We start from the raw sequence: 26762 nt of genomic DNA on the forward strand, positions 1-26762 counted from the left end.
GGGTTATTTCCTTGTCCTTTACAGTCTAAAACATCATAACACAAAGAGCTATGAGCTTGAGGAGAGCAACTGTTGTTTTGCAGTCCTTAGAGAAGGAACAATCAAGGGATACATGCAGAGGTGTTCGCAATGTGGATTTATAATGACTTAATGCTGCTTAATACCTTTTTTATGTAGGCTTCAAGACTTTTCTTTCTCATCATTACTATGAAGGAACAGTTTCTTTTCAACCAGCAAAACACACACTGGGATCTCCACGAGATAAAGATAGCTGCAGAACAGGGTAGGCTAATGTTTATCTCTGGATATTTGACATGAACTATTTGAAAAGGCCTGTACATGAACAGAAGTGAAGAAATGTTGTCTTTAACATCAAAACATTTACTATGAAAGAGAGAAGCTTTTAAAAAAGTTTATTGACTCATTAAAGAGAACACCTCATTTTATCAGGTCAGTAAACAAAAATGTAATAAAATTTTGTTAGCTGGTCCCCTCCTCCCACAATTTTAAATGAAGCAAAGTATAAGAACACAGTACCCAGTTACAAATGCTGAGGGTACTATGCTGTGTTACTGCTAATAAATGAAAAGTCTGGATGCCTCATAGCTTCTACAAATGGAAACAATTACTCAAAAATTCTCAAATGTTCACATTGTAATTGGATCTAGCAATTTTAGCGATTGTTGTAGTGCCATGACAACAGCTGGCATGCCTTGTCCTGAGGATAGGTCCTCTCAGGAATCAGCTTATTTAGCCTTTTTTTATAGACTACTACTATGCTGTGTAAGTTCTGTGTGATATTCTTCACTTGTTTCTTCAATCAGGGGGCCTACCTTAATCTCCCAGTGTTCCTTCCTTTCTCTTTGCTTTCACCTGCTTGAAGTTATGCACTAGTATTTATCATTCTTCTTCACATATGAATGTAGCTACCAGAGATATAGTAGTTGTGACAGCAGCAAACAACACAGCAGGATACAGAGGAGCCAGAAACTTTGGCCAGAAACTACATGGAACTTGTTGAGACTGTGCAGTAATAATAGTGCTGCAGATCACGGTCTCTAGTACTAGCTGGAGCAACTATCGTGATGCATCAGGGCACCTGATGCAGGGGAGGCTCGAGAGGGAGAAAGCTGTCATCCGGGTCTCAGTCAGGGAGTAAAGAGTGCCTGATGCCTCACGGCGGATTTTATGCATCCTGATAATTGGTGAAAGGCCAAGAGGGCTGGGCACAAGCAATTCAGGCAAACCCTGGAGTGTAGTGATGACAATGATCATGCAGGTGATTGACAAGCTGACTAGGAGAAATGCTCTGCTGGTCTTGTTACAGAAAAAGCAAGTGGGGGATGTGACAGTTGAGGGCACTCTTGGCAGTGGTGATTGTGGGATTATAAAGTTTAAAATCCTGAGAGAAATAAGCAATACAAAAAGTAGAATTGCAACCCTGAACTTTAGGAGAGCAGATTTTGGTTTATTCATGAATCTTGGCAAGATTCCATGGGAGACTGCCATGGAGGACAAAGAGGCCCATGAGAGTTGGTTGGTACCTCCTCAAAGCATATTCTGATACGCAGAAACTTGATTAAGCATGATAGAAAACCAGCATGGATGAGCAAGGATCTGAGAAGTAAAGAGAAGGTGGAAGTGGAATGGGTTACTTTGGAAGAACACAGAGACATTGCCTAAACATGCAGGGATGGAACTGAGAAAACCAAACCTCAGGTGGAGTTGAAATCAGTGAGGGATGTGAAGGGTGTTACTTCTTACGAAGGGATTATATAAGTATACCAATCACAAAAAAAGGCTAAAGGAACTGTGGGCCTGCTGCTTAGTGGTATGGGGAACCGGCTGATAAAAAGATACGGAGAAGGCTGGAAAATGAATCCTTTGCCCCAGTTTTCACTGATGTAGTCTGCCTCAAGCCTTATAGGTCCCCAAGGCTGTGGATGAGGGTGAAACAGTGGGTGTTACATACCTTGACTTTAGTCAGGCCTTTGGTACTGTTTCCTGTAGTATTCTTAAAACCAAGCTGATGAGGTGTGGGCTAGATAAGTGGATAGATGGAAAACTGGCTAGACTACCTAGAAAGGTTGAGTACCAAGTCCAACAGGCAGCCAATTACTAATGATGTACCTTGGGGATCAGTACTGGGGCTAACACTGTGCAACATCTTTATTAATTACTGGCAAGGTGGCAGAGAGTGCACTCTCAGCAGTTTTATGGATGATACCGGATTGGGAGGAGTGGTTTACATGTTGAAGGTCAGGGCTGCTATTCAGAGGGACCTTGGTGGGCTGAAGAAGTGGCTGATAGGAACCTCCAGAAGTTCAGGAGAGGCCAATGTCATGTATCTGGGGTGGAATAGTCCCACGCAACAGTACTGACCGGGCACTGACTGGCTGGAAGGCAGCTCTGCCAAAAAGAATTTTGGGATCCTGGTGGACAACAGCTGTACCTCAGTCATCAGTGTGTCCTTGCAGGATGGGAGGCCAACTATATATAGGGCTTCCTAAGCAAGAGTGAAGCCAGCAGGTCAGGAGAAGTGATTCTTTCCCTGTACTCAGCGCTAGTGAAATGAAGACCTGGCTCCGGTATGTCAATGTCTTTCACTGTTACTGCGATCAAATATTGGAACAGGTTGCCCAGAGGTCTTGTGGACTCTACCCTTGCAGATGTTCAAAACTTGACTAAACAAGACACGAAACATCCTGATCCTATAAGACCTGCTTTGAGCAGAGGTTTGGACCACATCAGAGGTCCCTTCCAACCTATGTGATCTTACGGCTCTGTAATGCTGTTATTTCTGACATCCAGTAATCTTCATCACAGTACTTAAGTACCTGTACTGCCTGCAGGGCCATCATGATTCATGCCATATCAGAGCTGTCGGTGCAGTGCTGCATCTTGCGGTGGGGGAAGGTCCTGTAATGATTGGGTAAAACAAAGAAGTTAAACTGAACAATAGTTTTGTTTTCAGGAACTGAATGGTATTTTTGTTTTCAGATGTTATATTTGCAAGAAAAGTGAGCAACAGCTGGCAGAACAGCACAAGGAATGTGGATTAAAACGTAAAGGTAATTTGTCATAAAAAGTAAGATGGTATAGTATTATACAAAATATTTTTCAGAGTATATCAGTTCAAGTGTGTGTGTTTTGTTTTTTAAACATTGTCAGTTACTAGATAATCCATTGTTTCTTTAAGTTTAAGGAAAATACATGTAAATATGTGAAAAATATGTAAGGTGTCTCCTCCACGCAAACCTCAGAAAATTCCGAGAAAATTATACTTATTACTTGTATATTTCAATGTGTTGGGTTTCTTTTCTGTGAGCTAGGACTCCGTTCTTTTTTGTGAGAAGGACTTAACTGATAAACCGTGAGGTAGTATAGAAGGAAGCAGTTCATTAAGATAACTTCTGGAATAGATCAGGATTAAAAATTTGTGTTTGTTAGCACAAAAGTCACCCATGTAAAGCCGTTTATTAAATAAATACGAGGCAGTGAACTTGGAAAACTAATAACCAATCTAGTGGACTTAAGTATTTCTTTACAACACCTCACCAATACTCAGTATAAATGATAAATTAGATTTTTCTTCTCTTTTTCAAGTTATGCTATCCTTATTCTCTCATTCCTCCCCCATTCCAACTCCTGCGCACACTTCCATGGATTTTTTTTTTTTAATGGGCATAACTTTTCCTTCCTTTTGTTAAAACAACTGTTACATATTGGAATCTGTGCAGTCATCCTCCTAGTTGTATCTCTTTTATGTCTGAATACTGCATCCTAATGGGAGGCACTGATACTGATACACTTGTGGCCTTGCTGGAGTAAGATACACAGATTCAGTTGGCCGAGTTTTGCCTCTAGTCTCAGTTTGTCATCTTGGATAAGCCCCTCTTAAACAGCAGGCAGCCTTCCAGTGGGTGCTTCCTTCTGCTTTTACTCTCTTTTTTTTTTTTTTTTTCTCTTGTAGAGCCCAGTGCACAAAACCATCATTTTCTTGACACAAACATTGGTCGTTATGACCTAGATTATCCTATAATTACAGTTATTTTGCACAGTATCTGTGCCAGGTTCTAGCCATTTGTTAGCAAAGAGTATCATCATACTATAGAGATTCATTGGTAGCATAAAGACAGTATAAATTTCTATGCCAACTTGAATTCCTGTTACACATGCTTATATATAGTGCTTTCATCCCCACTACTGCTTTTAGATCTTTGCTATAGTCAACAGATGGCCAGATTGGAGTATTTCTTGAGTTGTTTTAATTTATGCCCAGATTCAGCTAAAGAAATTGCTTTACAAAATATTTTCGTAGAAACTAAATCTGATAGTAGGTTTTTTGGTAAGAAAAAATTTATCTTTTTGAGAAATAACTGTAGCTATATATTGTCACCCTTTTTTCTTTTGTTTGTGGGGTTTTTTGTTTGGTAATTTTCTTAAATCTGCCATTTTGTTAGTTTTGATCCAGCAAAGGAGCAAAGGCAGAAGAAAGCTACAGGTTAATGAGCAATCAGGACTGCTTTAGCCAGCATTGCACAAGACATTAAGCAGCTGATTATGTAGGATATTGTTTACTTAAATCCATTTTACTTCTGGTAGCTGGCTTTCTTTGCAGTCCAGTCTCTTCTCCATGCAGCACTGTTAAGCAAACGATAACAGTCAGCTACTCTTGATTTGCAATAAAAAGGATTTTAAATCACCACCTCAGATAAGCTTTTTACTCAGCAGAGCGTGTTGGCTGACTCCTTCATTGTGCCCACTTGGTTTGTGTACAGTTAGATAAGTTTAGAGGGATGCTTGCATTGACTGTCACTGAACATATTTCTTTGTATTGTGCAGAAGTCTGTGTGTGCGCTGAGTAAACTTTGAGTGTTGGTACTTTATGCTGATTTCAGCAACTTACAGAATATATATATACAATAGACAGTTGAAAAGAGTGCCATTTATGCTCTTCCTGCTTATGATTGCTCTACTGTATGAAAGATATTTTGGGTGAATAATTTGTGGTATTACATGATGCACCCTGCAGAATGGTTATGAAAACAGTTGGTGATTTAAAATGTGATAAATACCCTGACTTTGTTCTTACTTGAACAGTGAAACTTTTTTTTGAGTAACATGCTGAAATTTATACTGAATGGTACTTTTCCACCATGTGAAAACAATTACGGTTACATATATAAGCATTCTACCTTAAGTAATTTGAGACTTATTTATTACAGTGAGCATAGTTCAAAAGTTAACGCATATCTAGACACACTGTAGACTAAATTATTAATGCTTCTCAGATAAACAACAGAAGCATTTATCAGTAAAGGGTGTTGTTTTCATTTTGTTGTTTGTATATCAGAAAATGGCTGGTTTTCTTGTAAATAAGTACTTGTATAGTTCTGGACACAGATGTTTCTAGTTCCAGTAGTTTCTTATGTTCTGTTCTGTTACCTTCATCTCAGAGCAGGGCCTCGTCATTTGCCTGCAGCCTGAACAAAGTCATTCTGTATAGTCTGACATTTAAGTCTTTCTCATCTCTCTTAAGATACGCATTTTGAATCTGATTTAAATTATTTCTTTCTGTAATGTCCTGTTTGAAAGCAACATAAAAAGATGAGCAGTAAAGCAAGCAATACTAAAACCACTCTGGCAAATGATGCAAAAATGTTGAATTTAAGAGCTGCATTTTTTCTTGTTATTACTGATTTGTTTTTCAGGAGATAGAGAGGATAGTCTAGGTGGAAAAAGAATAAAGTTTTTAGTTTCCTTTAAGTCTTTTCTCACATTATAATCCTACTCTGTTTTTCCTTGAATTCTGTTTTTCTTGGTTCTGTTACAAAAGAGTGGATAGTAAGAAGTTCCAATGAATAAGAATTCAAGGAAGCAAGAAAATTTCAAAAGCAAAGAACAACTACAGAATACTTCCCAAACATTTTTTCTTTTTTTTTTCCTTATTTTTCTGACATGTAAAGCTTGGAAGAGGTCAATTCAAAATGAATGCATTACAGACTTTAGGCCCAAAACTACCTAGACAATTGTAATAATGATTATCTAGAGTAAGTGTGAAGTTCCTAAAACTAAGACAGTAAAGAATATCAGAATTTCAGGACATGAAATCTATAGCATAAATGTCATCTATAGTCCCATCAAAGAAGCACCTTGAAAATAACTGTAAGTTAACCCAAATGTGGGGAACTGAATGTTAGATTTCTAAGTCTGTACTAGTTAATATGCCTCAAAAGCTCTACCTTGCTGTGATGTGATGATCAAACTTTAACAAGCTTATATAAACAAACTTTATTGTATTTTGTTCATTTCTTAGTTTTACCCCCATCATTGACAGTGGCACTTCACTCCTGAACTCCATTCTTAGAACCATGAGTATCTCCATAGACTATTCTACAATCATTACTTCTGTGGAGTTGTTCATTTGAAATATGAGTCCGCTTCTATTGGGAGGAGAAAAGGGAGTGTTATGGATGCTTTATGGCTTTCTCTTATTGTAGTGAGGAAGGTGATTATGTGTAATTAAAAATACAGAGGCATTTTTATCTATTTTTATCCATATTCAAGAAAATACAGTTTAGATGACAACTGTGTGCCGTGCCTGCCAGTGTTTCTTTGTTCCAGAAAATTCCTCTGGTCTTGGTAGTATTCACGCCGCCATACATCTAAGCTCAGTCTAGGTCTAATCTCTAACAGAATGGTTTCATGGTTTGAAAACAGACTTTTGTACTGTTTTCCAGAAATCTCTGGAGATTTATGCGCAGGAGAGTTCAACTTTGTTAATAGTATTCATCTTCAGACATTGAGGGGTGGGGTAGAAACAGACTCCTGATCTGCTGCCTGCTGGTCCTTGCTGAACCCTGAGCCATCTCTTCCCTGGTTGTCTTTTTTTTTTAAATACAATTTGTGGCATTGAGGCAGGAGAGGAATATTGATTTAGAAGCTAAATACTAAACCACTGTCTTTGCATCATTGTTTATTTAAGGTTAACATGTTGACAAGCAAGAAAAAAATTTTTAAAAAGTTAAAAATCCCCCTGAACTTTCACACTACAAAGGTTGGAACTTGCCTCTGTCTTGTCCCTGCCTAAGGCTTTGTGGGTTTATCCAAATAGCATTGATCCTGAATTTGACATGTGTATGTCAGAAATGGTGAGCAGTTTTAGGACATAATCACAGCCTGTGAAGGGAGAAAGCAACTTTCTCTGTTAGTATATGAAAAATAGATTTTTTTTTTTTTTTAAATGCTGTTTATTTTTGATATGCATTGACAGTGCATGAATATACCCAGTAAAAACTTTTAAGTTGCCAAGAATGATTGCTTTTTAGTGTTCTTGTGAGTAGATGAAATAATAACGTATCTCCATGCCTTTATTGATGTGTTTCAGAAGATGAAGAAGAATGGAAGGTTATTAAAGGGAAATTTTTAGCCATCAATGCAGTAAATATGAGCTGTGCCTGTCCACGAAGTCCAAAAGGTCTTTCACCAGCAGCTCATTTGGCAGATGGTTCAGCTGACCTCATTCTAGTTCGTAAATGCTCCAGATTTGATTTTCTACGGTATCTTGTCAGACATACAAACCAAGAGGATCAGGTGTGTATTCCCTTTGACAGTGAATTCTCCAGGGTCAGTCTAAGTTGTAAATATTGATATTCTTATATGACAAAAAGAACATCTACAAAGCAGTTTTGTTTTGTTTTGTTTTTTTTAAAGTTTTTATATTTTGGGTGACAATCTCAGCATGTGTACCATTAAAAAAAATCATTTTATCTAAGTCAAGTCTTTGGCCACAGCATTCTAGCAAAATTCCAGTTTTGCTAATTGAAAACTTGTTTCATAACATTTTCCATATATTTGCTGTTTGGACAATATGTAAAGTGATTTTATCACAACTGTGCCCCCCTGTATTCATCATGAAAAACTTCTCACAGCAGTATAATGTAGGTGAGGTAGAAGATGTAGTGAAGAATAATAAATCACTTTTTGTAAACTGTATAAAAATGTGGTTTAGAAGAAAGTTACTAGAGCTGCAGTTCGATTGTAAACTGCAGGCTTTTAGCAGAATTTTAATGTATGTATGTGACCAGGATATGAGCTTTATGCATTCAGCTTCAGAATTATTCCTTGCATATGTTGTAGCTGTCAGGATAAACACGGGAAGATTCATCACTGCTTTGGATTGTAGTATCTGTTGAAACCAGAGCTATGGCTGTGAATACACACATTTAATATTTGTCATAACCTGGTATTATTAACCTGTTCTGGAAATTATCTGAACAATGGACTAATGTCGTATCTAGTTATAAAAGCAATAATAAATCTCACTTGTCTATGATGCTATTCTTCCTCTGCAGAAGAATTAGTATAGATTCTCTCTCCTGTGTTTCCTCATTACCATCCCCTGGGACATTGTGTTTCTGTCTGTATTCCTCCTTCCTGCTATTCTCAGTCTCCTCTTCCCTTCACTCCTTCCCACTCACTCTCTCTGTTCCCCTGATATTTTTGATTATTTGAAGCCTTCCCTGGCTGCCTTTCAAATTGGCTTTGACATTTATCAAGAGACTACATTCTGCTTAGACTGGAGACATGACAGCCTTCATGGGTGGCTCTGCGCAGCCCTGGATACCAGTTTTTGCAACTAAGCTGTTTGGACTAGCGCACTGCTTAGTGAGCCTCGTTGTATCCATGAGCCACTGCTTCCAACTATGGAATTTGACAACTTCACAGTTTGTTTATGGTTAAAAGCTGAAGGAACTTAAGACCTAGGAGGTCCCTTCTACTCTGATGCTTTTTGTGATTGCCACTGTGGTCATGCCCCTTCCAGTGCTTCCCCACTGTTTCTCTCTGGGATATGTTGATTTTGCAGTGTAGATTAAATGCAAGGTTGTACATATGTCCTCATCCCAGGTTAGTGTCTACCATAATAGTGAGAAACCCTGTTTGAAAACTTAAGAAAATGTGAAAAGAAAATGAAGAAAAAGGTGACTGTACATTAATACAGACTAGTTTATGAGTAAACTGTTTCTTTCCTTGCCACCACCCTCCCATAGATGCACACAGACATACTCTGTTGCCTTTGCTAAATGACATGTCTGTATTTATTACAGCTTCCTAAATGTTTAAGTCCATATCAGTTAAGTTGCCTTCAGGGCAGGTTGGGGCACCCTCAAATTTGATTGTTCCTTTAATTTACAAAGCTTTTTTTAAAGCTTTTGTACAATATTGTAGTGTAAATATGCAACCTCTGTTATAAGAGCAATCTCTTAATTGTCCTACTTTTTCTAGCTGAATTAACTAGTTAAAATTATTTTTATTTTGTTGGAATGTAATAATATTGCCTGCTATTCTTATTTTCATATGCACCCAGCTCTGTGATTTGATTGCACTGCCGTGGAATTCTCACCTTCAGGGCATTGTTCCAAATGCCGAAGCAGAAGGCTTTCAGAAAAGCCCATGTATCTTAAGGACTGTAGTTGAACAGGTCCTGAGGATGGTACAAAGATCCAATCCAAACCTTTTTGACTTTGATTCCACGTTATAATAGTTTTTATAGGGTTTTTAAAATATTTTTTATACCCCGTGTACTCATAATCTCAGAACCTGTTACCTGATTATCTATAAAGTGGCAGTACTGCAGCTACTTAGAGAGGACCACTGAAAAGTAAGGTTCCATTTTTGCATTATTGTTTCTGACTTATGCAGTTTTTTAAAAACAAAAAAATTCTGTGCCTCAGGTAAGCTTGTCTAGAAAATTGGAGTGGACAGGCTTTCTCGAATACAAAATGCTGCATGCAGAGTTGCTTTACACATCAAACGTATTTAACTAATTTTAATTGCCTGTTTTGATTTATTTTTTTCTTTGCAGTTTGACTTCTCATTTGTAGATGTTTATCGGGTGAAGAGTTTTCAGTTTACATCAAAGCTTTCAGAAGACAATGAAAGCAGTGTCACGGACATAGGAAAGAAACGTTTTGGCCAGTTCTGCAGAGATCATCCAGCCTGTTGCTGTAATATTGCTAGTAGCACCTGGAATTGTGATGGAGAAACTCTGGACAGTTCCGCAATTGAAGTGAGGTAAGCATCAATTTTTCTCTCCGTGTACCAGAAAACATATTAAGCCTATTCACTGGTTTTAAAGATCCTCATGAAGACATCCCAAAAAGGTGCCTCTGCATAGCAAATTTGAGTCTTCTGATAATAAACTTAATTTTTTTTGTTACATTTTTGAGTCCTTTCCAGAGAATAGTCCAACCAAGTATATAGTAAATGATCACTCTGGCTGAGGTAAATGGATGGCCCTACCTTTGAAGTCCTACTTACTTCTTAGGTACTGATATTGCGTGCTTGAAGTGCTGAAAATAAAGGTGGTGTTGGGAGGATTCTTTTTTAAATGAGCGGAGTACCTCATTACTCAGAGCAATAGCTTTTCCTGTTAAATTTAAGCTTAAAGAAGCATCTTTGTCTTGCAGAAATACTCAATATGTCCCATACTTTGTGGTTTTTTAACACACAGAGCAGAGTCTTATCTCCAGTCTTGGCATATGGAGAAAGAAGTTTGCAGTTGTGCAAATAATCAGATTAGAAGGGAATAGAGGTTCGAAATTTGAAGGGCTTTTTTCTCTTTTGTTTGGGTGGGGGTTTTTTTGGCTGATCATTTTTGTTTGTTGTTTTTAGAACAAAGGGAACCAAAACCACAATACTAACTATTTACATGTAAGTGTGTTCCATTAAAACATAATCACTTAGTAGTCCAAAGTGATTTTTATAAATATTGTATAAGATGAGCTCATCTAAGTGCCCCATAGAACTTTTTGCGTGGAAAAGGGGAGCAACAGGAGTGATGGACACACGAAAGCATCCAGCCTTCTTTGCAGGAGAGTATTGTATCAAGAATGAGAGCGCAGTTTCTGTAGTCTGGAGCAAGGAACTCTGTCCAACTGCTTGAAATTCATGGATTATTAGAATTAAATATGTAGTAGTCATTTCTTATTAATGGATTTCCATATTTTTCAGGGTTCACTGCCAGTTAATGAAACTGTTTGCAAGGGGAATCGAGGAAAACTGTAAAGATGAAGCTGCCTACAACCAGAGTGGTGTTGAACAATTACTATAGACATTGTTCCTCCAATGAGGAGAAGAAAAAATAAAAGCTCAAGGAAATTGAGTAAATGTGCATTTTAGTCAAATTGACAAGTATTTTAAAATTTTAGATTTTTTTTTTTTGATGGCTTCAGTATAATTTTAGACATCTTATTGCATTGTGTCATTTTTTTTAAAACATTGTAGTCATTGAAGTGTATCTTGGAGCAATGTAATCTAAGTTATGTTAGAAAAGAGACAATTGGCGTATATATATGTATTCACGATGACTGATAAATTCTCTGTGCTTTTCTAGAGAGCTAATTTAGCAGTTGTGTTGCAATAATATTTAAATGTTACAAAACCTTGGACTTTCCATTGTCATCAAACCAAGATATCAAGACAAGAAGTGTCTGAGAAGATGTTTTCTGCTGGGAATGTTATGTAGTTGCATGTGGCTTAAATGCTGGACAATAGTATTGTCATTCTCTTTTTTTTTAAGTAAAATCTTTCATTTTGTAATTCTGACTATACCTTGCAACTTATCAATGCAATTCAAACACACATTCCTGGCTTTAAGTAATAACAATAAGAATTTAGAAATACTTGGAAAAATAAAAGCACATCTGTATACAGATCATACTTTATCCTATATATTCTATTTATAAAGGCTTCCTTGCATGATGCTTTTGGGGATTATAAAGGGGTTTATGACTGTTTGGAAGATACCAGATACCACACACAGCAACTGAAATGTCTTGCAAGCAACTCGCAGGGATACTTATAATACCAGGAAGGCACAGGCAAAGGAAAATACAAATATCTTCTGAAACACCAGCAAGTTTTAAATCTTTTAAAATATCTAAAAGTAACATATGAAAAGCTTCCCTGTTCAGTACACAATTCTTTGGAGATTCTGCTACATATGTGAAAATGTCTTCTCAAGATGTTGGAATGTTAAGTTTAAAAATATGACTTGATGATTACATTTTTTTTAAATAACTTCTGTTTAAATATGAAACAAAATAATTTGTTTTGTGAAAGCAAGGGAAGAAACTGGCATCTGATAAATCACGAATTCACTGTGCTGATTTGTTTTTATAGCAAAAAAACATTAGACTATCGTGTATAGCTATGGAGTGGTTATTTAAGTTGTGTATGGATTTGTGTATTGTGACACACGTGTTCTGTGTGTAGCCTTGGGGCTAAATTTTGCTTTTCTCATACATATTTATTCCTGTTTGAAGATCAGAAGTTAGCCCCTGCTCTCTTCTATCTTTTCTTAAATGTGTAGTTCTCTTTAAAATTCATTGCATCTGAATTTTTTTTTGTGTCCAAACAGCTAATGATTCTCTATTCATGTATATTTATTGGCACTTCCGTCATTCAGCTTGTATTAGTTGGATGTCTCTCATGTCTTTGCTCTGTGTAAGCCATGGTGATTGGTCAGTTTATTACTGAAGCACTTGAAAATTGTTATAAATGGCTGATATTTTCTTTTCTGTTGAAATTATTTACATTCCAGTTTTATGTAATATCAAAATGGTGTGCTAGAGCTTTGCTACAAAGTGTTATTCATACTGCTATATATGACAAAAAGCACTTGCAAATGATATTTGTTTAAAGTACAGTCATACAAAGTTGAGGATCTGTTTTTTGTTATATAGTATTTCAGGGAAATACTTGAATACTTTTCCAAAAAGTACTGCTGTTTACTTTCCTCATTAATGCAATGAGTTGGAAAGTTGATTGATCCAATGTTTTTCAGATGTTATGTATACTGTATTTTTAAAGCCATGTTTAATAAGTGAAATAGTACTTTTGACCTAAGAATCTCATTGAAAATGAGATTATGCAGTTCTACAAATGCAAATATTTTTTTAAAGTGTCATTTGTTTAAAAAGTTCTACAGTAATTTTGGTCTATCCATGAATATTGCGAGAGAACCCAGACTTCAAGTTACTGTAATTCTTGTGCAGGATGTGATGGTGCAGACTCAGCTCACCAACAGATGAGGGCATTTATGAGGCATTACAGCTATCCAGGTCACATTCTCATAAATGCAAACAGGAATAAATACTAACCAGCTCTTTCCATTCATTTACTAGCAAGTCATGAGACCCTTACTTGAAAAATGGAGGCTTAATCTAGTTGTGAATGTATATTGAAATGCTTTGAGTATTTTTAATATCTGAAACTGTTTCCAAAGAAAGCCGCAGTGAAGGCCCCCCTTCTGAGAAGCAAGCTGCCAGAAAAGGAGAAAAGATTGTTCTGTAGTATGGTAATGAAGTGTGAAGTAAATAATAAAGGTGTTGCAACCTAATAAAACGAAAAGGTCTTAGGTAATAGAAAAGCTGCATAGTTGCATTTGAATAATTCTATTTGTAGCATATTATACTAGCAAAGCACCATATGTGAGTTGTATGACATGTCCAGTTTATTTTTAAGAAGAGAGCTGCATAAATAATGTCTGCTTACATTTTAATTCTAGGTTTTTTTTTTCTCTGAATGTAGTCTCAGTATGGAAATTATGTGTGGGAAAACCAAGTTTGATTTTTTCTTTTTTCCCAATCTTGCTGGCTTCAAGATTAGAAAATGTGTCCTATGATGCTAGGGCATTTCAATGAGAAAATAAAATTATGTCGTACAGCAATACAGTGCTTTTCTTCTTTTCACAACTAGATCTGAAAAAATATCTACCTTTGGCAGAAATCTGGCAGTAGTGTGCTCAGTGTAACCAATGTGGGCAGATTAAACCAGGTGGAGAAGTAATTCATAACCTTCCATTTGGGTTGACCACAGCTTCAGAGCAAACACTGAGAGTGAAGTCAATGGGGCCAGATGGGATCCACCCAAGGGTACTGAGGGAGCTGGCAGAGGAGCTTGCCAAGCCACTCTCCATCATTTATCAGCAGTCCTGGTCAACCGGGGAGGTCCCAGATGACTGGAAGTTAGCTAATGTGACACCCCTTTACAAGAAGGGTCGAAGGAGGATCTAGGTAACTACAGGCCTGTCAGCCTGACCTCGGTGCTGGGAAAGGTCATGGAGCAGATCAACTTGAGTGCCATTACACAGCATGTGCGGGACAATTGGGGGATCAGGCTCAGCCAGCATGGGTTTATGAAAGGGAGGTCCTGCTTCACTAACCTGATCTCCTTCCATGACAAGGTGACCTGCTTAGTGGATGAGGGGAAGGCTGTGGATGTTGTCTACCTGGACTTTAGTAAGGCCTTTGACACTGTCTCCCACAGCATTCTCCTGGAGAAGCTGGCTGCTCATGGCTTGGATAAGTGCACTCTGCACTGGGTTAAAAACTGGCTGAATGTCCAAGTCCAGAGAGTGGTGGTGAATGGAGTCCAATCCAGTTGGCGGCCGGTCACAAGTGGTGTTCCCCAGGGCTCAGTGTTGGGCTGGTCCTGTTCAATATCTTCATTGATGATCTGGATGAGGGGATTGAGTGCACCCTCAGTAAGTTTGCAGATGACACCAAGTTGGGTGGAAGTGTCGATCTGCTGGAGGGTAGGAAGATGCTACAGAGGGACCTGGACAGGCTGGATTGTTGGGCCGAGGCCAACTGTATGAGATTCAACAAGGCTCAGTGCTAGGTCCTGCACTTGGGTCACAACAACCCCATGCAATGCTACAGGCTTGGGGAGGAGTGGCTGGAGAGCTGCCTGGCAGAAAAGGAGCTGGGGGTGCTCGTTGACAGCCACCTGAACATGAGCCAGCAGTGTGCTCAGGTGGCCAAGAAGGCCAATGGCATCCTGGCTTGTGTCAGGAATAGTGTGGCCAGCAGGACCAGGGAGGTGATAGTGCCCCTGTACTCAGCACTGGTGAGGCCACACCTCGAGTACTGGGTTCAGTTTTGGGCCCCTCACTACAAGAAGGACATTGAGGTGCTGGAGCGTGTCCAGAGAAGGGCAACAAAGCTGGTGAAGGGTCTGGAGCACAAGTCTTATGAGGAGCAGCTGAGGGAGCTGGGGTTGTTTAGCCTGGAGAAGAGGAGGCTGAGGGGAGACCTTATTGCTCTCTACAACTACCTGAGAGGAGGCTGTAGCGAGGTGGGGGTCAGTCTCTTCTCCCAAGTAACAAGTGATAGGATGAGAGGAAATGGCCTCAAGCTGCGGCAGGGGAAGTTTAGGTTGGATATTAGGAAAAACTTCACTGAAAGGGTAGTCGGGCATTGGAACAGGCTGCCCAGGGAAGTGGTTGAGTCTCCATCCCTGGAGGTATTTAAAAGACAGGTAGATGTGGTGCTTGAGGACATGGTTTAGTGGTGGACTTGGCAGTGACAGGTTAACAGTTGGACTCGATGATCTTAAGGGTCTTTTCCAACCTTAACAATTCTATGATTCTATGAAAGCAACCAGTGAAGCTGGACTTACACTAAAACTAAGCAACTCTACCAAGGTAAACTAAAGATTGAAGGGGGGAGAAGAAACTTGGTTATAATGCAAGTATTTATTTATTATGGAAAAATCTAAACTACAAAAAGTGAAGGAAAACTACTGTTCTAAGAAGCATGAAATATGTATTATACTATAAATAGTATATAGTAAATAGATGGGGTTTTTTAGAATTTAATTGCAATAATTATTACAGATGCAGTACATATTTTAAGAAGTAAAACATGTTCATTGTAGATGAACAGTTGGCACAGGAGGAGAACGTGCTTTTCAGCACTGTAGAGACTTTTGCTTTTGAAGTGTGTTGGGTTTGTGTGGGTTTTGGTAGCTGGGGGGGCTGCACGCGTGGCTTCTGTGAAAAGATACCAGAAGCTGCCCCCATGTTGGACAGAGTCAGTTCCAGCTGGCTCCAAGATGGACCTGCCACTGGCCAAAGCTGAGCTGATTAGCAACATTGGTAGCACTTCTGTGACAGCATATTTAAGAAAGGGTAAAAAATGCTGCACAGCAGCTGAGAAAGGAGTGAGGGGAAAATAAACGTCCCTGGAGACACCTAGGGCAGTGAAGAGGGAGGGGGAGAAGGTGCTCCAGCCACCAGAGCAGAGGTTCTCCTGCAGCCTGTGGAGACCCTGGTGAGGCAGGCTGTCCCCCTGCAGCCTGTGGGGGTCCACAGTGGAGCAGATATCCACCTGTAGACCGGGGAGGACGCCACACCAGGGTTTTCTGGCAGGAACTGTGGCCCATGGGGGACCCAAGTGGGAGAAGTTCATGAAGGAGGAAGGAGTGGGAGAGATGAAGTGTTACAAACTGACCACAACCCCCATTTCCCACCCCCCTGCACTGCTCAAGGTGGAGGGAGGAGGTAGAAGACTCAGGAGTGAAGTTGGGCCTGGGAAGAAGGCAGGGAGGGAGGAGGGGAGAAGGTGGTTTTAGTTTTGTTTCTATTTCTGACTATCTTACTCTGTTATTAATTGGCAATAACTTAAGTTAATCTTCCCCAAGTCAAGTCTGTTTTGCCCCTGACTGCAATTGCTGAGTGATCTCCCTGTCCTTATCTCGACCCATGAGCTTTTCATCATGTTTTCTCAGTGTGTCCTGCTGAGGAGGGAGAGGGACAGAGCGGCTGGGTGGGCACCTGACTGGCAGCCAAGGTCAACCCACCACAAGCTGTTTTACAACAAGGCAATGTTTGCAGGCAGGTCTTATGGCACGAATGGGAAGATGGTATGTAGAATCAGAAGTTTTTCTGAACACCTCTGCCTTGCAATTCAAGTATTATTTCCCTAGAACTCCTTCCTTAATCCCTATGAAGTAAATGAGTAATAGGAATTCATAATTTTTATTCTCATTAGTCACATTGCTCTTATTTCAAATTTTCAACAGGATAGTTAAGTACATTTAATAGATTCTAACTGGTGTTTAAGTTGCAGTAAATGAATTCTGTCCATGATGAAGCAACAGTCTCCCGCACTGACATGCACATGATGTACATCTTGCAAAGGCTTATGCGTGTTCTTAATTAATGTGTCACTAGTCCCATTGATTAGAAGGGGGTGGGGCATGCATTCTGCAATCAGTCATGCCCTTCAAATCCTCTGCAATCAGAGGATTAACATTTTTTTTTATTCCACTTCCTACTGTTTAGAAACGATTCCTAATATGTACCTACCAAAACTGACAACAAGAGGTTGTCTTCAAAAGATGTTTGCTCCTTTAAGACTCTTACATGTCTGAAAGGGTGACTTGCTCTTGTTGGTAGCTATTTCACCTGAAGTGCAGTTTTGTGCCTTATTTCATAGCAATCCTTCAGCCATAAATAAAATGAATAGGGTTTTTTCCTCTTTTTTTTGCATGTAGAGAAGACTTCAGTGGTGTAGAAAAGGAAAAAATAGAAGGGGAAAAATAATTATTCATAAAGGAAAAATACTGAAAGAATAACAGAAGTGACGCAACTTAAAAAATCCATGGAGACCAAATTCTGGAAAGCGTGAAAGAGAACAACTGCAAAACAAATTTTAAAAAGAAGAAAAATAAAAGAAGAAATATAAAAACAAAATACAGATTTTTCTTTTTAAATTTATTTTGCTGGAAAGCATTGCCCAGGTGTGTGTACTTTAACTGCACAGTAAAGCTAGCACTAAATGTTTGAGCAGATTGTTAGAAGTTTGACTGTTTACAACTGGTATATAGAATAAAAGCTTTATCACTGTTGTGAAGACATATTTCTAAAAAAATGTTGGGTCATGCTCTGTATCTCCACTCACAAACTTTACCAAAATAACAGCATCACTAGAAGAGGTGTTAAAGGAGAATTGTAAAAGCAGCTTGCTGTAGCAATGTGCCTCATTCTGAAATGACTGTTCATTTTAACCTGCCAAATATTTATTCTTCATGTTAATATTTAGCAGTTGTATTTTAGGAAAGAGGAGCTTGGGCAGCAAGAAGAAATGCTAGGTTAGTACTTCAATGCTGCTGAGGTTAAGGTGGTGGGATAACAACTCACAGCAGCTGTGGGTCTGCCCCATGGACCTTGTAACATCAGGGAAAGTTCCCACAGAAAATGGTTGCATACAGAAATACCTATGCTGTTCCTGGTAGGTGTTTGTGTAACCGATTCTTCTGAGCTTTCGGTGATGTATATTCTGCAGAAGAGTTTAGCCATCAGAACGGATTGCTTAAAGATTTTTATAGTTAGAGAAATCTGATTACTCAATTACCTGAATCTCCCTTGCTGTATTTAAGCATGCTTGCTCTGTCCTTGGTGGGCACAGAGAACAGCTCGTTGCCTTCGGGGAAATTCCCTACCTATGCTATTGTGTTCCCTCTCAGTCTTCTGTTCTTTGCCTGAACACTACTAATATTCAGACAGAGAAGGAAAACCCCACAATATTCAAGCACATATCGATATCAAGAAAAACTGCTTGAAGCTGATTTCTGTTTACCACCAAAGAAGGAACTCTATAAAAAGAGAGCTGGTATTGACAGGGTTGCTCCGAAAAAGGAACGAGTATCTGCATAAAGTCTTCAATCAAATTAGAAACTGTTAGTTCCTAGATACCATGTTTTCACAGAATGCTGTCTGAAGCTCTGACGGATGCATTTAGAGTAGATATCACCCCTCAGCCATACCTATCAGATAAAGAAGTACTCTGAGGGTTACACTGCTGGTAGATGCTGCCCTGCCCCTAGCCCAAGAAGAATCAACCCAATAAAATAAGTAGCTCTCAGGTGGTTGGAGCCTCCCATTTCCATTTCGTCTCATAATGCTGGAATTTTCTAGGGAAAACAGGCAAAACCTGAACACCCAAGTGTTTCTGTGGTTGCAATTTCCTAGTAAAGCCTTTCAGAAAATCCTCAACACATTGGTAGCAGGATCAGGAAAGAGTAAACATAGGGTATTCTCTCACCAGAACAGCATATTGTGTTGTTTGTTCTCTTCTGTGTGTAAGCAAAGCTTTGAGCTAATTGAAGAATTTGTATTTTTTCCTGCATAAAAGAGTTTACAGACTCAGTGGAGGAAGGTGAGGCGGGGAGGAAGCACAGGCCTGCTGCCATCTGTGCTCAGAGGAGTCCATCCTGAGGCTGTTATGGTGGGAACAGCAGGCAGTAATGCTTCCTCTGGATGGACTAGTGCAGAAGAGGGATGAGGTGAGCAGGAATATCAAAAGATCTGTGGCTGTACAGACTCAGCAGTCCAAACTCACCCTCCCAGTCAAGAAAATGTTGCACTGCACCTGTGTAAATTGCTGGGGTTTTGGGACTGAAGGCCATTGCTGTCTGCCCTGCCTTCATTTGTTGGAGGAAATTTCACTGGTCTGGGATAAATCTGTCCTGTAACACTGCTGTGAAAGAGCACAGCAGGAATTTATTAGCAAAGTAGACTATGTTCAGTTTTTTCACTGGAGCTAAAAGAGAAGAAAAAGGAGGTGATGAAAGGGTTTTTGATTCACCCTGTGCCTTACTGAAGGAACCTAACACAGTGCATCTTACATTACACGTGCAAGGGGAGTGGGAGGCTACTGCTGCTTGTATTGATTTCTACAAGGGTTTCTGATTTCTACCTTCCAACAAAGGCTACTGAGATACCACAACTCCTTTCTCCACTTGGCATGGGTGGGGGCTAAGGAAATGAATGCTAGATGCATTCAAAAGCACAAATAGCTGTATTTGGATTCCCTTCAGTCCCAGGACACAACATACCTCCCTCAGTGGTGACAGCCACAGCTTCCTGTGGAGTGGAAAATGCCTCCCTATGCTCTTAGTGCAAGGCAGCGGTGAAAGAAACTACAGTTACTGTGGTTTTCATGTTTCTCCTGAAGCCACTGGGGTGGGAATGCATCTCTGCTGTCTTCACAAAGACTGGGAAACACACATCAGGTCACAACACCACCTGCAGTGCCCTTTCTGCTGACATTGACTGATGTCTTAGACAGTACCAACAGGCTGTGGGCCATGCAAAGGTGCAATCAGAAGACATCCATGAGGAAATGAGGTTGCCATTATCTTTGAGCTAAGGCCACAGACATTTTAGCAGAAGAGGAGATGATGTTGATGACCGTGCAGTTGTTGTCTCTCATACATGTTGAAATGTGTGCTGGGAAACCCTGCTATGCACCAGGAGAAAGCTGTGGGTATCCTTCATGGCTGTATGGCCAATACTGATGAGCAGGAGTGGCCTGTAGTCATCAGACTCAGAGGCACTGATGTGGAGTATGCCTTGCAAAGGATCTTAGGTTAGGACGTGCATCTTGTTGATGGCTCTGACACAAGTCACGCCCTGCCTGCAGAATGCAGAAGTGGCACTGGGAGCAACAACCAATGGGGAGCAGACAAAACAGGTTATACAAAACAGAGGAGATGACAGAGATCGTGTTAATGGTGTCTATAATGGACTTGCTGACTGTGAACTGCTGTGCGACAGTTGCAGGGGCTGAGCACAGCCAGCTCACCGAAGGCAATGCCCACTCACTTAGCTGAGGGTGAGGGCCTGGAAACAAGTGCACTGGCACTTATGGCAGCTCTTGGCCAAAGATCTAAAAATTAACCACTTGTAGGTGGTTATGTTGTGCCAGGAAGGTTGAAAGGTCCTGATGCAAGTCCCAGATCTCTAAGACATAGCAAGCCTGATCTCATGAGGCCTCCAGCAACTTAGCCATGCTCCCTTGTTTGAATAACAGCTAAGGCAGCATGACTCCTGAGATGCACTGGGGCACTTAATGTGGTGGCTCGCCTACCTAAAGCTCTCTCCAGCCTCCTGTTTGCTCTTTTGCCCTTCTCTCCTCGCATGAGTACCAGCCTGTTACAACCTCCTAATGAGCAGGAAGAATAGCAACAGTGAGAAGTTACTGCATCGGGACCTTTTATACAGGGCAGCAGGGTTTTGTAGTGCAGAAGAGTTCGGATGGCGGAGCAGGGTCTTGTCCTTTGGGTTTGTGTCACGTGCCAGGTGGCATGGATGTGTCATGGAGGGGCCCACTGCCGTGAAGCAGCCATCAGGAGTGACTGAAGAGCAGCCCTACTGCTGCTGCCCCAGTGTTACAGCATATTTGTAACTGTCAGTATTTGGGAGCAATTTGACATGGCAAAATAATCGTGACAAAGGTGTATTTTCAGGGCCTCTTCATGCAGGTCCGCTGGAGGAGATGCTCAACTCTAAATAAAAATCTCAGGCACATTCTTGGACGTAGTCTGAGACCTCTAAATAACATCAGATACTTTATTGTAACCTCATTTTCCTCTGTTCAGGCACCTGTCAAGGTCTTGTTTTTCAGTCTTGGCTGACACTGCCGACACAGTGGTGTCAGTACAGAGAAGGCTCGCTAACACGGAGCCATGCTAAACATCTGTAAATGACACAGTGTTTCAAATGTTGCTAACTGGCCTACATTGGTAGGGCAGCATTCAGAGGGAAAAAAGGCTCAGTGCCTGTTGAGTCTAAAGGATAATGCTTGAAAATGACACATCTAGAGAAAATTGCACGCACACAAGATTTGCCTTTGGGTAGAAGCAGATTATTTTGCATACAAATACAACAGGATGGAGACAGCACAGATAACTCTGCCTATTGCTCTCTGATGTGCACGTTGATTGAATTTCTCAACCTGCAGTCTACAGTTACCATATTGGAAATATTGCCACTAACTTTCAATAAGGAGAGAAATATAGCTTTGTTTTGGTTTTGGAGTCTTTGTATCACAAATCAGTGCTGATAATCCAGGAAAAAGAAGATTATTTTTCCATAAAACGTCAAACAATGCCTTTACATGCAGTTATATACGTGTCACTTGTTTTCTCCACACCCTAAGCTGCAGTGGAGAGTTCTAAAGTTTAAATCATTTTATGATAATAAACTCTCTGGTACACTGTTTAATAATTCTGCATGTTAATGTAAATACTTTTTTATCTGTCTTACTGCAGTAACTGCTATTCTCTGTTTTAAGTCTGACTTGGTCCTGCAGCTCCCTCTACTGAAAATTCTTTCTCTTGAAAATAACTCTGCATTTCAGAATACAGCATTCATTTTTAAGGTAGTCTGGCAAGTCCATTTCCTATCGTTCCCTACCGATGAGATCTGCAGTAACATGCTTCAGTTCACGTTATGTGTTACTTCACACTGGTAATTTCTACTTTTGATTTTATTTACAGGATTCACTGTGATCAAAGAGTGATAGATGCTGCACAGTTGTTTTTTGTCCCAAACAACTGAACGATTTGAACAATGTCTTCATTAAAAAAGGATGGAAACATAGGTCAAATAGGAAAAAAGTATAATTGTAAATTTTAGTGTCTGGGACGCTCAGATTCTTGTTCAGGTACCAACTTTCTCAGCTCAGGAGACCTTGTCTGTGCTGCAAGTGTGTTGGGCACACTAGTAAAGGTGGCTTAAATACTTGTTTCCACCAGGTCTCAGGTAGTTCTAGTTCTCAGTGAGCAAGACTTCGCTGTGCTCTGCCCTAAGGAAGAATGTCATAAATAAGGAAAATAAACTTCCATATCTGTTCAGCTGATAGCCTGCAAGGACAGACCATATCACGTATCATTTTCAGTCAGTGCCACATGGCATATGGGAGGCTGGGCAAACCTGACTAGATCTGGTGTTGCTTTTCCTCTCCCTGCCGGTTCCTGGCTCTTGGGCTTACCTCCATTTGCTCCTTTTATGGCTGTAGCAGCACTTCTGAGTGCTTCTCTTCTTCTCCAGCATTCCCCCTTGCTTAGTCCCTGTACCCTGGCACATGCCCTCAGCACTGCCACTTTTTCTCTCCCTCCCTCCTTGCTATCCTGACCTCTTACTACTCCCATTGCTTTCTTTTACTGGCTCCTTCTGGAGTTCAAGTATGGTACCTGTAGTACTGGCCTGATGACATTTCTCTCTGTTCCTTTGATCTCCTTTGCTCCACCTTTGATACTCCCTTGGTCCGGTTGCCTACTGCTCCAGCACATGGGCTATCAAGCTCTTCTCTATATTATTTCTCTTCTGGAACTTTTCTGCTTGATTTTGGGATGCAGACTTGCATCTGAAACAAGGGATTTACTTGTATATCTCTGAAAAGAGATGTTTGGCATCTGGATGTGTCCTTGGGCACCCAAGTGTTTTACTTTACAGTATATCCAAGCCATACTGATCAGCTTTGGATTTGTGGCTTTGTGAGAGTTCTTCTACCTGAGCATTTGAAAATTCTCCAAAATTCCTTTTATCAAGGGGAAATATTGATGTATAATAAATGAGTGACGATAGCAATAGGGAAATATCATTCATTACATGGAGTTCAATTACAAATAAATGCATATTCTTCAAGGGAGCATTTAAATGCTGAGTATCACTGACATGAGGCTACATAACATCACCGTCAGGGTAAGGCACTGCCATATTCATACTTTGTTTCTGTCTAAAAGACTGGGTTAAAAAAAGCACGTCGCTCTGAACAGTGAGCTTTTCTTACTTATTTCTACATTAAAAGGAATCTCCAAGGAAACAGAAGTACTGTGTGGCGCTGCTAAGATGTTTGTTCCCTCTCTTAACCTTCCAACAGCCATCTTTATTGAAAGCCTTTAAAAAAGTAATGATTTCTTTAGCATGTACAAGTATGGACAATATAAATGTCAATATTTATGCTCTACATATTTTCTCCTGTATAGCAGAGCAATGATATATGTGTAAAAGCAATTTTGCAGAAAATAGGATAGAGCGATTTCAGTGCAAATGTTCCTAGCATTTATTGCTATGAGCTGGCTTGTTTACAATGGGATCCATAATCCACACAACATTTGATTGAAGTGCATCCTAATGTTTGTAACTGGATTTTATCAGAAACCATAAGCTGTAAAAAGGAAAATGGCTGTTCCTATGGCCAAAAGGGCTGTGTAGTCTGTGCTGCGTGTGGACGTCTTTTAAATTCAGGAGTTTTAAGATCCCTGGGGCCTGTAGTGGAAAATGATGAGAGAGAACACAACGCTATCAAAAAGGTAGCAGGAGAAGTACCAATTCCTCTGCCCTGGGGGGAGCAGTAGGGGAATGATACAGAGCAGAGAAAAGCACAAATCGAAGCCAGACCTCTGCGTGTTTGTGTATCCCATGTCATACTGAAGGCTTGGCCAGTGGCATGTTGATTGCAAAATCCTAGCTGACCGCACTTTGGAGCCTTTGGCGTGTCACCATTCCTCTTCAACAGCCTTACATAAAGGTTTTGAAGTTCAGCCATTCCTCAACAGAGCCTTTGGAGGTAAGCAACATGCTGAACACCAGAGGGTTTCCTCCTCTTCTGACGACAAGACATGGGTGGCAGGTCAGCTTCATCCTCGGCTGACGGAAACCAGATCCTTTGATTTTTAATAGAGCCACATCAGTTTATCATAGGTGAAGATCTGTTGCTCTGCTTAGCCGATATAAGTGCTTAATCCAAGTGCATATCAGGAGGTATTTCACCAAAATTATGAACAGGCTTTGCATCCATGATGTGACCTCTGGAATTGTGTTGTCAGCTCTAGCAAAGTAACTTTTTATTCTACTTCAATACACTCTGAACCTGAGGAACTAGACTAATAGGAGTGTTAGGTTAATTTCCAGATGGGCCTCAAGTAAGGCAAATTTGCATTTTCTGTTGAATACACAACCCCATCTAAACAGAGGAGAGAAGACGGTCTATTGACATTATGTAAAGGTGGCATATCAGCTTAAAGGGTTCTGTTTGCCTAGAAGAGTGTGAAGGAGACTATTTAATTACCTGTCTAGGGTTGACAAAGATAAACACCCTGTTATTATTCTATGTATTTGCTTGTAACTCAATTAAGGATGTGTACTTAATTGTATCACCAATATGAAGAAATAAGCGTTAAGGTGTTTGAAAGCTAGAGGAAATGAGATGTCCCTCAAGAAACATGAAAGGTCAGGGAGTAGAGAAAGCAAGGAAGCATAAAATTATGGCATTGGTATTCAACTAAGATCAGAAGTGAAGGGCTGTGTTATCTGAATTCCCAATTGTAAGGTTGGATTGAGGAGTTAACAGAAAAAGTGCAGACTTACAAAGCAGAGCGACACAGCACAGCAGCATGAACTAAATCAAACACGTCTAGCTATTCTGTCAGTGGTGAAGGAGAGCTTATGTTCTCAAGTTATTTCAGTTACATTGAATCATCCCTGACATATCTATAATATTTGCTGTCTTCTGTGTACAACACTCTTGAATGATAACATTTAATGCATAGCACTAAGTGATCAGCCTATTTCATTTTCCTGCTTCCCCATATTAATTTTGCCTTTAGAAATACAGTAACAACAGAGGAGCTGAGTTATTATTTTTTTTTAAAATTTAAGATTAATGCACAGGGCTGCCGGATCATCTCCCTACCTGTCCCTTTTAATGCACTAAGTCTTTAGCATGGATTATGACTGCATATATCATGTAAGCCAAATTGGTTAGCCCCACCTTCATCTGACGCCTTAACTTTTTGCATAGCAAACACAGAGGAACAGGACATATTTCCCTGTGAGAGGTGCGCTTTCCGTAATCCTGCCCCTCGGACACTGGCTGTTTCTGCCAGCACCAGCACAGAGAGGTGATCCCAGCCCACCAGCACTGAGGCAATGAGAGGAGGGGTGATACGATACAACGGCAAAGCACAGCGCATGTTGCCCCTGTCGTACGGCCCCGCAGCAGGACAGCCAGTGCTGGCCGATGTCCCATAATTGCACCCAGAGCTGTCGTTTCAGGAGCAGGCTCAGAAGAGTAAGTCATTAGGTGACTTCCTACCGTTTCTGGCTATTTTCCCTCTCTCTGCAGAATCAAGTGTTCTCATCAGTGCAAGTCTGAGGGGGCAGAAAGCAGGCAGGGGATGTCACTTGGCCACGTTGGGTGGGAGATGGCACTTATGGCGTGCTGTACCAGCAGAGAACTGAGGGAAAGGATCTTCCCTGCTTCTCCCCTGCCATTACATTATAATGTCTCCATCTAATTTTCCTTTTGACACACCTGACAATATAAACATGTTCTTTGCAACCCCAGGAGACTTCTGCAGCTGCAATTTATCATTGAAATAGTTTGATTAAATTTAATTTTGCTCTTCATAATTTTTTTCTTAAATTACTTCAGCACCTTCAGAGGAAAGTGGGTTTTTTTAATCCATCTGACAGCTGATTGTTTTGAGTTTTTTTCACAGCATCTGTCACAGCTGACACCACTGTTCTTATCATAAATATCTGCCATATTAGTTTAAAGCTGTGATTAAAGCTGTTCCGCATTCTGCTGGCAAGGCAGCTGGACCTGCACGAATTACGATAATAATCACAGAAGCTCCTTCCTGAGATGAGTGCTGTTTCTGTAGCCGTGTCAGACAAGTGCTGCCTTTTAAGAATGATTGCTCAGCTCTAAATGACATTTTTGGCTTTCTTTTAGAAAAGTAAGTTATTTATTTTCCTGTGATTTTAACTAAAGAACACTATCATCCCTAGAGAACAATTTTGTTTTTCAGCACCAGAGCAATTACTTTCAGCTGTATCAAGCACCTGATGTTTAAAAGCGTGTGTGGTTTCATGGGTTTGAAAAACATCTTCTCTTAAGGACTCCTAAGCTAGTTTCTCTGTGGCTCTCACCAGTCCCACAATCTCAGGAGCAGATAGCTGCATATCGCCTGACCATCACTCCCTTACCATTTGCCATTTGTGAAAAAATATATATGTAACTGGGAGATGGTTATACTCAAAGTTGAAGCAGGAGATGAATGTATATGGTTATGATACCATCATTAAGACAGCAGAACTTTGTCTGGAAAAGCTGTTC

At 40.2% G+C, this 26762-nt stretch overlaps 1 protein-coding gene across 1 annotated transcript in view; it reads left to right on the forward strand.

The window, feature by feature from the left end:
• Positions 1–13624, forward strand: part of CERK (ceramide kinase) — a gene marked incomplete at its 5' end in the record, with an annotated part of 43891 nt that extends 30267 nt beyond the window's left edge. Inside the window, 5 exons of the mRNA XM_082308073.1 lie at positions 178–283; positions 3001–3071; positions 7391–7596; positions 9869–10077; positions 11017–13624. Coding sequence (XP_082164199.1) covers positions 178–283; positions 3001–3071; positions 7391–7596; positions 9869–10077; positions 11017–11116 — 692 coding nt within the window. The 3' untranslated portion in view covers positions 11117–13624. The remainder of the gene's footprint in view (positions 1–177; positions 284–3000; positions 3072–7390; positions 7597–9868; positions 10078–11016) is intronic.
• Positions 13625–26762: the final 13138 nt, after the last annotated feature.

Source organism: Platalea leucorodia (genome assembly GCF_965183815.1).
Source record: "Platalea leucorodia genome assembly, chromosome: 4".
NCBI classification, from domain to species: domain Eukaryota; kingdom Metazoa; phylum Chordata; class Aves; order Pelecaniformes; family Threskiornithidae; genus Platalea; species Platalea leucorodia.